Source organism: Pelobates fuscus, chromosome 12 (assembly GCF_036172605.1).
Source record: "Pelobates fuscus isolate aPelFus1 chromosome 12, aPelFus1.pri, whole genome shotgun sequence".
NCBI classification, from domain to species: Eukaryota; Metazoa; Chordata; class Amphibia; order Anura; family Pelobatidae; genus Pelobates; species Pelobates fuscus.
Window position 1 is genome coordinate 107,549,961 of NC_086328.1, and position 13,622 is coordinate 107,563,582.

Below are 13,622 nucleotides of genomic sequence, written 5' to 3' on the forward strand. Positions count from 1 at the left end.
AGGTGATTTATGTATCGGACCGCCGATACGTTGTCCAACTTGAGGAGAACACAACAGTTCGCCCTTCCAGGGGTAAGGCTGCGAATCGCAAAGGCTCCCGCCAGAAGTTCTAGGCAGTTGATGTGTAACGACTTCTCTGCGTCGGACCATCTGCCCCCCGTGGAAATGTTGCCACAACGAGCCCCCCAGCCGTGCAAGCTGGCATCTGATTCTATGATCACGTCCGGAACGGAACCGAAAATCGCCCTTCCGTTCCAGGCTTCCATGTGTGCCAACCACCATACCAGCTCGTCTCTGGATTCCTCGTCCAGACAAATTCGGGATTCGTACGATTGACCCGAACGTAGGTGTGACCCCTTGAGCCGCTGGAGAGCCCGGTAATGCAAAGGGCCTGGGAATATCGCCTGAATGGAGGAGGCCAGTAGACCGATGATCTTTGCCAGCTGCCGGACCGACAAGTCCGAAGCACGAAGAGCTCGACGAAGCTCCTTCTGGATGGCTTTTATCTTGGACTCCGGCAAGTACAGGAACTGCCGTACGGAATCCACCTGGAACCCCAAAAACTCCATAGACTGGGCGGGTTTCAGGACCGACTTGTCCCAGTTGACCAGAAAACCTAGGTTCTGTAAGAGGTTGACCGTCCAGTCTAAATGCAACCTCAGGCATTCCAACGATTGGGACATGATTAGGATGTCGTCCAGGTAAATAATCAGTCGAACCCCTCGGGTACGGAGGAACGACACCACCGGCTTCATTACCTTGGTGAAACACCAAGGGGCCGAGGAGAGACCGAACGGCAGGCATGTAAAACGCCAACGCCGTCCGTGCCAGGTGAAGTGCAAGTAGTCCCTGGACTCCATTGCTATTGGAACCGTGAAGTACGCATCCTTCAGGTCCAATTTGGCCATCCAATCCGACTGTCTCAGAAGGTCTCTGAGACAATGAATGCCTTCCATCTGGAAATGCTGGTAGCGCAGGAAGGCGTTGAGAGGGCGAAGATTTATCACTGGGCGGACACCGCCCCTTTTCTTGGGTACAAGGAAGAGATTGCTCGTAAAGCCTGGAGTGGCGAACGGCAATTCCTCGATGGCGCCCTTCGAGAACATCTCCGCGACTTCCGCGGAGATCATCGCGTCCTGCTCCTGTGGGAGAGACAATTCCCTGGGGGTATACGTTTGAACAGGCAGGGAGACAAAATCTAGTTGGTAACCCTTTACGCATTGCAGAACCCAAGCATCTGAGGTTATAACTGCCCACTTTGGGTAGAATAAGGCCAGCCTCCCCGCCACCCGAACCTGATCGAGAAGGGGTACTCACCATAAGGGCGTCTGCCCGAAGACCCACCACGGGGGTATCTGGAGCCCCACGATCTCCCTCTAGCCGGGAAGAAGGGAGGCGTTTTCGGATCCTGGAACCCTCGAGAGGGGAAAAAGGAACCTCTGGTGGCACGGAATGAGCCTCGGAAACCACGGCCGGGTGGACGGTTCCTGCTACGCCCGGCCCCACCGAAAACCTTGGGCGCGAAGACGCGCTTCATATTTGCCTGCGCCTTGTCGATGGCCGTAAAGGTTTTAACATAGGACCCCATGTCCTTCACAAAGGATGTGCCGAACAACATCCCCTCATCGGCTGAGTCAGGCTCAGCTACGGTCATAGCAGCCAGCTTAGGGTCTATTTTCAAAAGAATAGCCTTGCGTCTCTCGGAGGACATAGCCGTGTTGGCATTCCCCACAAGGCAGATAGCTCGCTGGACCCACCCGATGGCCACATCTACATCCAGAACTGAGTCACCATTACGAGCGGCCTCAAGAAGCTCGTACAGCTTAGACAGGGGGCCCAGCGTATCTAGAATTTTATCTTGGCACCCTTTCAGGGAGTGATCAAGACCCTTTTTAGGCTTCCACCCAGACTTAGTCAGAAATTGGGCAATTTGAGGGTCAACGTCTGGGGTTTTACAGGCAGCGCCAGGGAGGGAAGGACGTGGGCATTCGGCGCGCAATTTATTGCGGCCTTCCTTGGACAGAGGTGTGCGAATCCGTTTAGCCACATATTGGGCGATATGGTCCGGAGGGACCCATTCAGCAGACCTCGGGTGACGTAGGTCGTCCGGGTCGAACAGGGGGTTACCCTGTGGGTCTAAAAGCCCATTATTATCATCCCCAGTGGGGTCTGGTACTTTTCCTTGTGGGTTGGCAGAGGACCCAGTAGGGGTTACACCCGTAGGGGGTTGATCCTCGTCTGACTCGCCCTCAACATAGGAGTCATACTCCATGATATCGGAATCATCCTCCACACTCCGGTCGGTATCCGACCCATTATCCAGGGCTCTAGCCCGTTTCCATAACCTAGCCTTTTTAGCCCGGCCAGGGGCTCTTGTGCGCGTGGGGTGCGCGCTATCTGCGACCGCCAGAGGCGTGTCAGTCATGGCAGGCAAGGCCTGCATCGAGGAGTGGGAGCCGATATGGCGAGATTTAGCCTTAGCCTTACGGGCACCCGGCACAGTTTGGGCAGGGGAAGGGGACCCCACACCCAGGGGGGTAGGGGTAGCCATGGGAGGCAAAAATACAGAATGAAGTGACTGGGTGAAGGAGGACGAAACAGCCCCCATAGCGGAGGCAATAGTCTTCTGAAGGGAGGACGCCATGGTGGCCTCCAATAAGGCCTGGAACTCTTGAGAGGCCATAGCGCCCTCAGGGTTGTCTTTCGGGAAATCCCCAGAGGGGTCAGTAGGCCCATCCTTATTATCCTGCATAATGGCGGTAGTCACTAAGGGTAAAACTGCACTAAGGCAAATCTAAAGAAAATTACCAGACAAGGGTTGAGTAACCCAGCAGAACAGCAAAACGGATAATAACTCGATCGTTGGTGTAGCAGGGGAACCCGAGAAACAGGGACCGACCGCACGGCAGGAGAGGGCGACACAAGTGACCGCCCAAAATGGCCGCCGCACGTGTCAGAGTGCGCTCGCGGACCGGCTCCCGGCAGGGGAAGGGGCGCGTGCACCTACCCGCGCGGGCAGCCCGCGAGAGGGGAACGAGCACACTCAGCCGCGGTCGCAGAGAGAGGACCGTCGCGCTAGATTAACCACGCCGAAAGGCGATCAGAGAGAACGGGGGCGGGATGGAGGGGAAAGCACAGCCCGCGATGGCGGGCAAAGTCCCAGGGGAGAACACCCAACTACACCAACGATGTGGACAAAAACAAACACCAAATACAGAAGTATAATAATATAATATATAGAGCTATAAGCAACAATTGCAAATACATGTAAATAACACAACACAAAATGCAATCAGTAGTAGAGCTCAGTAAGGTACTTAGCTGTCTGAGGAAGCAGCAAAGAAAGAGGGGGATTGTGGGAGACACAGGACTTATATAGCTACTTCCTCTGTTATGTGATTGGCTACCTGTTATGCCTGTACAGTTTTTTCTTTCATTTTTTTGATAATATTTATATTCCTCTATCTTTGCTGCTGAGGAAATAAAGAAAGAGTTATGCATAATATGAGCCTCCGTGTCTTTAATAAAATCCCCACTTCTTCCATAACAGACCTGTCATTAGATTTCCTATAACTTATCAAAATGGGTCGCTTCTAAAAGCTGCGACTTTGACCTTTTAGCTTTAGTAAATCACTTCTGTTCTCATTCCGCACAGATTATTGCTTCCAGAAATAATTACTCGGTTCGGATTTGAGCTACCAACAGGGAGGAGTTAGGAAACTACGCCCAGTTTCTTGTATTGTCAAGATTTTGGTGCTAGGATTTTTTTTTAAATCCTTGCCTTTTTGCCTAATTTTCATCTTAAAGGGACAATGTAAGCAATATAGTTATTTAATCTCATCGAAGTGGTCATAGTGCCTGGAGTCTTTCCATTCCATGTTAAACTGCTCGAAAATAGTTTAACACTGAATGAGGTTCCCTGACCACCCACAGCCCGTTCAGAGCTATGTCTGAGATTACACACTTCCTTCTAACCATACAGATTCATACCAGCAATGTTTTAACACTGAATGCAAGCATGATGCCAGTGGACACAAGACACTATAACCACTTCAATGAGATGAAGCAATTACAGTGCCTCCCTCCCTTTAATCTCTGGTGATCAGGCTCACGTGGTCCCACTTGTTTTCCTATTCACATACGTGGCACATGTCAGGAGATGGATTCTATGACCAGACTGCACACACTCACTACATACAAGTACTGAATATGAAAGCAATGCTCTCCCTCGTGTGACATGTATGGGAAGAGGCAGGAATCTCAGCATTACATGTAGGGCTGAAGATAAAGAACTGCAAAGTTTGGAAGGACAAATTCCTAGATAATTTCACTAAACTTTGTGCTTTCCTCCTTCAGGTTGTAACTAACAGGGACACACAAGAGACCCTTCTGTGCATGGCATGTGTATTTGAAGTTTCAAACAGCGAGCACGGAGCACAGCATCACATCTACCGGCTCGTCAAAGAATGAATGTACCCCCAACTCTCACTACGTCTAGACACTAAAACTTCACAAAGGAACGGAGTAAACCTCAACACTAAGGTGGCAGCGCCAAGCGCCAGCCAACCAGCCAGCCAGCATTTCTCGGCTTGTTTATTTCAGTGAAGTCATTTTTAATATGTTTTTAAATTAATTATAGCTGTGAAACATTACAGTAAAGGTTTATTTGTTAAAAAAAAAAAAAAAAGAAAAGAAAAAAAAATTGTGAATGTGCTGGGTGCACACGCTCTGCATTGCAGAGCAAGCGCAGAGCAAAATGCCCAGCAGTGATGCAATTTAATGGGTGGTAACATAGAAAAATACCAAGTTTTTCAGTTAAAGAAAATAAACATAAACGGCCGCTGTTTAACCATTGGAGTGTCACAGAGGATGAATATCCTTGTGGCTTCCAAAGCGTTAAATGTTTATCTTAAAAGCGTTTGGACAATGCTAGCAAACTGACATTGAACTGTATGAATGTAACAGACAATATAGAAATGTTAATATTTTTAACTACCTGGGGAAGACGCATACAGACGAATGTAAATTTCTAAATTATTTTAAGAAAAAGTTTTTTTTTTTTTGAATGTTTCAAGCCAAATGTTAAATCTATTCTTAAGATGAGCCTCCTCTATTTTTTTCTTGTTTTAACTAACCTTTTTCAGTCCTGAATTTTAAAACGGTACGACCATCTATACCAGCCCTTGTACTTCACGCAATTTATAAAAAGAAACACTGTGTTATATAATAACAAAGATGGATTATTTTGCAATAAATCTGTTTTATGTTTTCGTAAACATACTAAACTGTTAAATGTATAGTAGTTTTGGGGTTTGTTTTGTTTTTTTTTTTTTGTTTAATATATTGTGCGGAGTGAGTGGAATTACCGTTTTTTGCTAAATTAATTTGACATCATTGCCCAGATTTAAAATAAACCTTACATTTAAAGAGAGAGAAACTGCTGCAAAGTAAAATAAAATAAGCATAATCTGTTCAAATTCTATTTTAAACGTTCTCCCCAAAATAAAGACCTTAAACCTTGTTAAAGACTTTAACATTTAAAAAATGTTAATATGCACATCATCAGCAAACGCTAAAATTCAATTTGACTCCATGAAATGCCTTGTGCACGGAGACTATCAGTATCATCGTGACACAGGACAGATAATGTCCTCTCGTCCTCTAACACCATGTGTTTATTAAAGTGACACCCCGGAGAGGCAGAATGAGAGATTTTCATATTCCATAGTGCTTTAGAATTGTATTGGGTTTACTTTAAAAGTCCACTGTGGATTTGATTAATATTTCTCTCTCTTTATCCTTCGTGATTTACAGCAGCTCCCGTTCTCTGATCTGTACTCTGTAACTAGGTTTACGTAATACTCAATCTCTGTGATTATGATAAATGTTGATCCATCAGTTACAGGGTGGCAGGTTTGGTGCCTATAGTATCCCTTTAATAAGGAACATGCCAAATTCCCAGCATAGTTGCCAAAACCCAAAAGGAAAAGCTACATTGCGGCATTGTACAGTAACTTTCATTTTCTGTGTTAATCCTTGATACTGTAGTATATAACCTAATACGTTGCAGAGATAACACTCAATTGCCAGTTCTGGACTTTTGGATCTCACTAATACAGTTCAAATTATCTGCTCCTCTTACAGTTATCACTGGCGCAGTGTCTTGCAGACGCTAATTTCACTCCTGCCGCTTGGATGTGGAGACATGAGGTTCACACTGAGATTGCACTCTGTCACTAAATATAATTTTTTTAAACATATTTTTTTATTTTATTTTTGTTATGGGTGATTTTTTTTTTGATTTTTTTTAAAAACACTTGTATTTCAAGTCGAATATGGGTTTTTAAAGGAAACTTAAGTGGTTGGTGTCGTAATGATAACTTGTTGTTGAAGCAGTTAAAATTCAATGGGAAGCTTCCACAAATTTGCCAATTTATGTTTTAACCCTTTAGAGCATTCAAGGGCTGTATGACTATCTTTAGTTTTTTTTTCCCATTCTAAAAATTCTCTTTTGCCCTACTGGCGCACTGAGGGTTAAGTCCAGTGCATTGTGTATTATGTACTTAAATGGATATATTTCACAAATGATTGAAGGAGGTCAATTCTTTTCATTTCCTTTCAGTATTTATAAAAACTTTTCTCACCTTCTTTCTAAAAAGCCTTAAATCCTGTAAAGGTTTATTTTGCATAACTCTGCGAGAGCCAGTGAAGTGACATAAGATTTTATTTTACATTGTGGCAATCAAGGTATCAAAATACAAAGCAAATGTGATCTATTGCACATACCGTAGGATTTCACATTAACCTTTTTTTAGATTTGTTTCTTTCTTTTTCTTTTCAGAGCTGCCAAAGCATTTTGAAATGCCGTGCCTTAGAATGTAACAGTAGACTTAACTATTTCATTACACACAATACCCAGATATGTGTAGCGGATTGCCACAACTTCAAGACTGCAATCCCTCCAAAAGCTACCAAAACCACGACCAATCAGAGAGAGACTGGCACAGTGATTCGACCCACTCTCTGTCTTGCTGCCATTGTGCAAATGGAGTAAAAATTACAATTTATGACAGCCAATAATCACTGGAATAAATGTCAGATGCAAGCTGACGCTTTGCGGATTGGATTCTGATATAATTAAGAATTCTTTCTCCCGCATGGCTGTATCTCTGTTCTTCTTTTCTGACATTCAAGAGGTCCTTCGGTGTGGTGAAATGTGTAACATCACTCACTATTGCCTGTCAATAAATCACTTGTGTTTAAATTCCGACCTCACCATGACACAGACAGGTGATAACTAAACTTAGATAAGGATCACTGCCTGACAAAATTAAAGGGTACCTCTTATGCAAGTTTTAAAGAGCTTGGATTTCTGTGTATACCTTGTGCTAACAGATTATCTAGCAAATGTGTAGATTGGAAGAGAGAAAAAATATTTTAAAATATGTATTTTTTCCCACCTATAAGTGAATTCTTTAGCATAGACTCTCTAAGGTAGTATAGGAATGGAGTGATTGATGTCACTCCAGATGCCAAAGTGCTGGCATCATACAGGAGGAAGGTGTCTCCAAACGGGATTATCACAAAAGAATGCAGGTCTTGTGCATATCTCAAAATTTTACATTGAATGCGTGTATAATACATGTATATCTGTAACAAGACATATTTAATGTATTTGTGAAAGATAAAGCTAGAGTCTAAAAAAAAAAACAAGCGAATAACCGGGTTTACTCTAAAATCTATATAAGGCTATATATTTTTAAACTGAAATCCAGACAGACATATGTCATATAAAGAATTTGAACCAACCTGTTTTAAAGCAGCAAGTTACCAATTAATTTCACATTTTAATCCAAAATCCTAGCAGTGGAAAGTTTCATTCTCCACTGCATTTGCATTGACCGTTCCATGGTGCATTTCAGTTCTGTGAATAACCCAGCTTTTAATGGCTAGGCATTCAACCTCATCCAAATCCCCTGTCCAACCCGAACATCTTAAACACAACCAATCACACTGTCTACACCGTGATAAATTCCACTTATTGTATCTTCATGCCAGATCTTCAAGGGTTATTCACTAAAGCATCACATTTTGAATAGCTGCCCTGGAAAAATTAGCTGATTTATTTCCCTGCCTAAACCTCAAAATAAATTTTGAATTTAGTGACTTACCCTGTTGGAGTTTCTTAATAGATCTAGTCTCTCTGTCTTCAGGGTAAGTAACCCCACAAAACCCAGTTCTGAACATCCTTTGTAGCCACCTTTACATCCCTTACAGCCCTGTGCAGACACACCCAGCACACTGTACTGTATCACTAGGTTTCGTGGATGAGCTTTTGGAGGGGTTGCTTTTTCCTGAAGTGCTTTTTTTTTATTATTTTTTTAAGTTTTTCCAATTACTGGGACTGGTTTGCATTTGTGCAGAAAAACCCACCACGGACACACAGCTGCGTTTGTTAAAATGCCTGGCGCTGCTTTGTAAGCCTTTCTTTTATGACCAAAAGATTCGGCAGCCTCGTTTTAACGTGCCTTTGTATCTGAAAATTCCAGCTTTGAACAGTACTGCCATATCCATTAAAGAAAAAAATATATCTGTAGAGACCAAAAAAATTGATCACCGTAATGCCTTTGATTGGACGAATGGAATCAAAGCTCTGGGTCTCCATGCTTTTACTCCTAACAGTCTATACATGGATCTGGCAGCATTAGTATGCAATGTCCGTAAAAACAAATTCATTGCATCACAGTCTGTATCCAACCACAGGCTCTGCGGCTAGTTTATGTGAAACGCGTTGGGATAAAAAGTCTCAAGTTTCCAGGTCTAGGCAATTTGCCTTGAGATCATGTTTTTAGGGCTGTGGTTGTAATTCCCTCCCAGTCTTACATGTGCCACGGCCATGCGGAGTCTATGCCACTCATGAGTTGTAATATGAGTAGCGTGCATGTATAGAGCGCTTGGAATCGCATGCTTTGTGACCTACCCTTAATCTGTTTTTACCATCTGTGTATTTCTGGTGAATCACAATGCCAGGCTTTTTTTTAATATGCCTTACAGAAAATGCCATCCTTGCCACCCTTGGTGTTGGTTGAGCATTAAGGAAATTGACGTTTACTTACAAGTGGGTTTGATGTTGCAGAGCCTTGCCTTACAGTATCAACATTATTTGTATTACATGTGAATGTATAAATCAAGGCTCATGTCATGCAAATCAATGTTTCAACGTTTTATACAGACATTAGAAAGGACAAGTAACTAATCCTTTTTCTAAATCTTTTCATAAAGAGGTTGTGATTTGGCAGTTCTGGGAATAAGCCAGAATACTGTGATTTTTACCTTTTTGACTGGGGTCTGTTTGCTACATTGTGAATTTTGGAGAATTATTAAAGAAGCTGCACAATTTAGAACAGAATTGTTAACTTGAAAGAAGTTAGGAAATCTAATTTCTCAAGGTCCCTATTTTGTCCTAAAATTTTCAGTTATGTTGTCGATTCTCCACAAATCAGAGTTAGGGAGAAAACCCCACTTTCTGTACAACCCAATGACTATCTTACTTATCTGTGTATTTTACTTTTTGACTTTTTTTTTTCTTTACTGCTGTAAAAAAACAAAACAAAAAAAAACAAAGAATATAACTAGTTCTCACATATAGCGCACACTTCATTACACTGTGCTATGAAAATGAAGGTTTAATTGTCAGTACAAGTAGTTAGAACATACTGTGATGTAAAAAATATATATAAAAATTGTGGAGACACTTCCTGTGGAAGTAATTTCACTCATAACACGTTGCTTAAATTGTATAGGTTTTCAAACTCGGCAAATCTAACAAGCAAAGGATTACATAGCCCCTTGAATAAACCCTTGGGGAGAGTGCCTGCTATGCTTAAAATCTACACCAGAGGGCGCTTTTGTTTTTTTATTTTGCTAAACCCAAATTATTTTCTCGGCCAAGTCTCAAAGCAAAACATTTAGCCGATTACTAAAGGCGTATTTTTGGTTTTGCTCTTTAAAAAAAAAAAAAAATTGTTTATATTTTAACTTTTCTTTAAGGGGGGAGGGAGAGAAAGTGTTCTGTATCCAGTTTGTTTTTAATATCAACACTTTTTATTGTGTCAATATAATAAAGCACTAAATACTGGTGCTGGGGGGTGTGCCTCTTGCGCTGGTACTTTTTGACAGATTTCTATGTTTCTATAGCCGCGTTATAGAGTGTGTTTTCTTTTTTTTTTCGTTGCCTAACTGGCGCTAACTGCCAGAGAGGTAAACTCAATGTGCCTGAGAAAAAAAAACAAAAAAAAACAATACAAAAGAATTTTATACTATAAACCTGAATAGCCTTTACTACAGAAATATTGCTATGTTGTGTGTAAATGTTTTTACTTTGAGATACAATTATGTTGACGATGTAAATTACTTAAAAGGAATTTCTCACGTTCTGTTTATTGTACTGTGTTAAAAACAAAATGTTTGTGACTTTTACTCATATGGTCAGTGTTTCAGTTATTATTGCACTGCTGCCGGATTTGGTGATAGGGGTCACTTCTGTCCCATTTGTTTTTTAATTGAGAAACAAAGCTGTTTTTAATATTTTTCGTATCATATTAAGATATCCGTCAAAGCCTTTAGCAGTTCAATATTTTTTTTTTTTTTAATGTATTTGTCTTTCTGTAGGGGTACTGGTACCTGTTTGTTAAAAAAAAATAAAAATAAAGTGCTTGCATTAAAAGTAAATTTTATCTTTCTGAAAGATAGTAATATGAAATTATAGGGTTTGTGTGCAGAGATTTTTTTTATTTTATTTTTTTTTTTAAATGGTGCTTTAAGAAGAAAAAAAAATTAACGTTTAAAAAAAAAAAATGTATCCTAGCTTTCTGCGGTACGTGTGTGCATTACTTTAATATCGGACAGTTAAGTGCAATTATTCCATCTTTCTAATATGCTATTTTTGTTGGTTACTGCAGGTGTTTTTTGTTGTCTTTGCAAAGTGACAGATTTTGATGCCTTCTTGATAGTGGTAGAATTTTTGTAGCTTTTTAGAAACTTTGTATTCATACAGTATGAATTGAAAATAAAATCCATTGAAATTGTTCTTGTGTCTTGTCCTTTATTGCATTAAAGGAAATCTAAAACATTTTCCTCAATATATCTTCTAAAGTGGATCTCCTTATCTGTAAGAGAATATATACTTAAAGGGACACTATAGTAACCACAACAACTTCAGCTGATTGTAGTTGTTCTGGTGAGTATAGTCAGTCCCTGCAGGTTTTGCCAGTTTACATTACAGCGTGTAGACACCTTCAGTGGTCACTCCTCGGATGGCTACTAGAGGTGCTTCTTAGGACAGTGCTGCACAGTGAGCAGCATTGACATTTAGTGTCTCCATAGAGACACTGATGTACTGCATCTCGACGAGTAGATGCTGATTGGCCAGGGTTATGTTTGGTTCTGCCCCTTGGCAATCTCAGCCAATCCAATGGGAAGGCATTGTGATTGGCTCAGATCATCACCATGCCAATAAAAGTAAGGTTTAACTATAGTAAGGATATATTATCAGGAATACATATTTGTGTTCCCGACCCTACAGTGTTCCTTTAAAACTACAAAAATAAAGAGTTGAAGGACGGAAGGAGATGTACTTTTCAAGCTTGTACTTGTAATTTGATTCCAAGCTTTAAAGGGACACTATAGGCACCCAGACTACTTCATACAAATCAAAGTGGTCTGGGTGCTGTGTCCCTGTCCCTTTAGCTCTGCAATGTAAAACATTGCAGTTTCAGAGAAGTTTGTCTACCAGACAGCAACCAGAGGGGCTTCCTGGTATTTCTCGGAGTTTAACTCTGTAAAATGATGCTTGATGCTCTCATGCTTTGCATGAGGATGTCCAGCATCTTGAAAAACCTTATAGGAAATGCTTTCCTATGGGGAAGGCCAAATGCGCATGGGTGTGCACAGAACATTAGGTGACGTTGGTGAGGCCCGATCCAGCCCTGAATGACATCGGCGCTGGAATCCGGCAAGTGAAAAAATAGGTAAGACTTTATTTGCTTGAGGGGCACTTTAGTGTAACTTTAATTCTTGTCACTGCACCAGAATAGAATCTTTATACCACTGCAGAATTCCATTGAAATGCCAATGCCACCAAGATACCGGACAAATGAACAAACTCTTTATGTGATTAAAGGCTGCTTTGTTCTGTTCTGCTGTTGAATCTTGTCGTTTCAGATTACTGGTTATTTGCATCTTTATCTCCCAGAGCCTAATGGTCAGAAAATTGTGGCAGAGGAGAGGACAACCTTAACTGTATCTTCAATGGTTTGTGTTTTTTTTTTGTTTTTTTTAAATATATAAAATCATCTAGAGGTGTTACAGGTTTAGGGCTGTCTAAAAAATTTTTTTTAAAGTTTATCCAAAATATTTTTTAAATAATTTTAAAAGCCAATACAAGAAAAAAACGAAACAGCTACTATGTGGGAACTCTGTATGCATAAAAGACATTCTGTACGAACACCACAAAAACAGCTAGTTATACAGTATTTGAGATATAGATATATTCAATGTAACCAGCTGTTTTGGTGATAGTGATGAATCTGAACTTAGTCATCCAGTTTTTCCACATACAGTTCACATAGCCCCTCCTCATGCAAAGCGTGAGGATGTCCAGCATCAGTTACAGGACTTAGTCAGGTAAACTCTCGGAATCCCCCTAGAGGCTTATTCCTACGAAGTATGGTCAAATATATATATATATATATATATATAATTAAAACAGGGGGTATATTAACTAAATATTGATCTCAACTGGATGTTTGGTATACCATACAATACCCAAAAGTAAATTCAACAAACTTAAAATGGAACAGAGATAACTAATCCTAAGACCAGGAGTGGATATTTAGGGAGAACAGGAAAAACGATGTACTCTAAATAAAGGCACACCTAAAATACAAAACAAATCTAAAAACACAATATGATATTGATACCGGAGAAACTGACGGAAGCCAAGCACAGAGAGATGGACACAGGTTTCTTCAGGAAGGAAGAGATTCTTTATTGGATCACCGATCGGGACTCAGAGGGACTAACGTCACCAAAATACAGCAAGTTCTGAGCCCCGGACAATAGTGCAGGCTCCTTATATAGGCATATAACTCCTCCCATATTAAGCTCCACCCGCACATTCTCTTAACCAATCAACACAAATAAGAATTAACTTCCTGCTTGACCGCATGGCTTGTCCAGCACAATGGAGGAGGGGGAATACTACATCCTGTATTCTTGCACATGCTCCGTACACTACTGATCGTATCTTGCCTCGTGCAACCAACTGATCGATACGTCAGCATATGCACGTACACATGCCACGTGGTAATCTCGGCCTACTAAATTTATTTTTACCGAGATTCCACCACATTCCCCCCTTTGATGCCTCTTGATATTTTACAATTACTTGAGGCATCACTTAACCTTGGTTTGCATACACCGCAAGTTACCTTGAACCAGACCAGACTTATCTTAAGATGTGAATCTTTTAACACTCATCTTCCTGCATTGGTTCTCCTTGATCTAGAGCCTTATACTTATATATCGCCATTATCTGTGCAGCAGCCTTCCTCTCTGCTATA

The 13,622-nt window shown here is 41.2% G+C and overlaps 1 protein-coding gene across 3 annotated transcripts in view; it reads left to right on the forward strand.

Moving 5' to 3' along the window:
- The window catches only part of TEAD1 (TEA domain transcription factor 1), a 120,927-nt gene extending 109,839 nt beyond the window's left edge, over positions 1-11,088 (forward strand). For all 3 annotated transcript variants that reach the window (XM_063437794.1, XM_063437796.1, XM_063437795.1), the window contains one exon: positions 4,357-11,088. In XM_063437794.1, the coding sequence (XP_063293864.1) occupies positions 4,357-4,470 (114 nt within the window). In that variant the 3' untranslated portion in view covers positions 4,471-11,088. The remainder of the gene's footprint in view (positions 1-4,356) is intronic.
- The last annotated feature ends 2,534 nt before the right edge of the window (positions 11,089-13,622 follow it).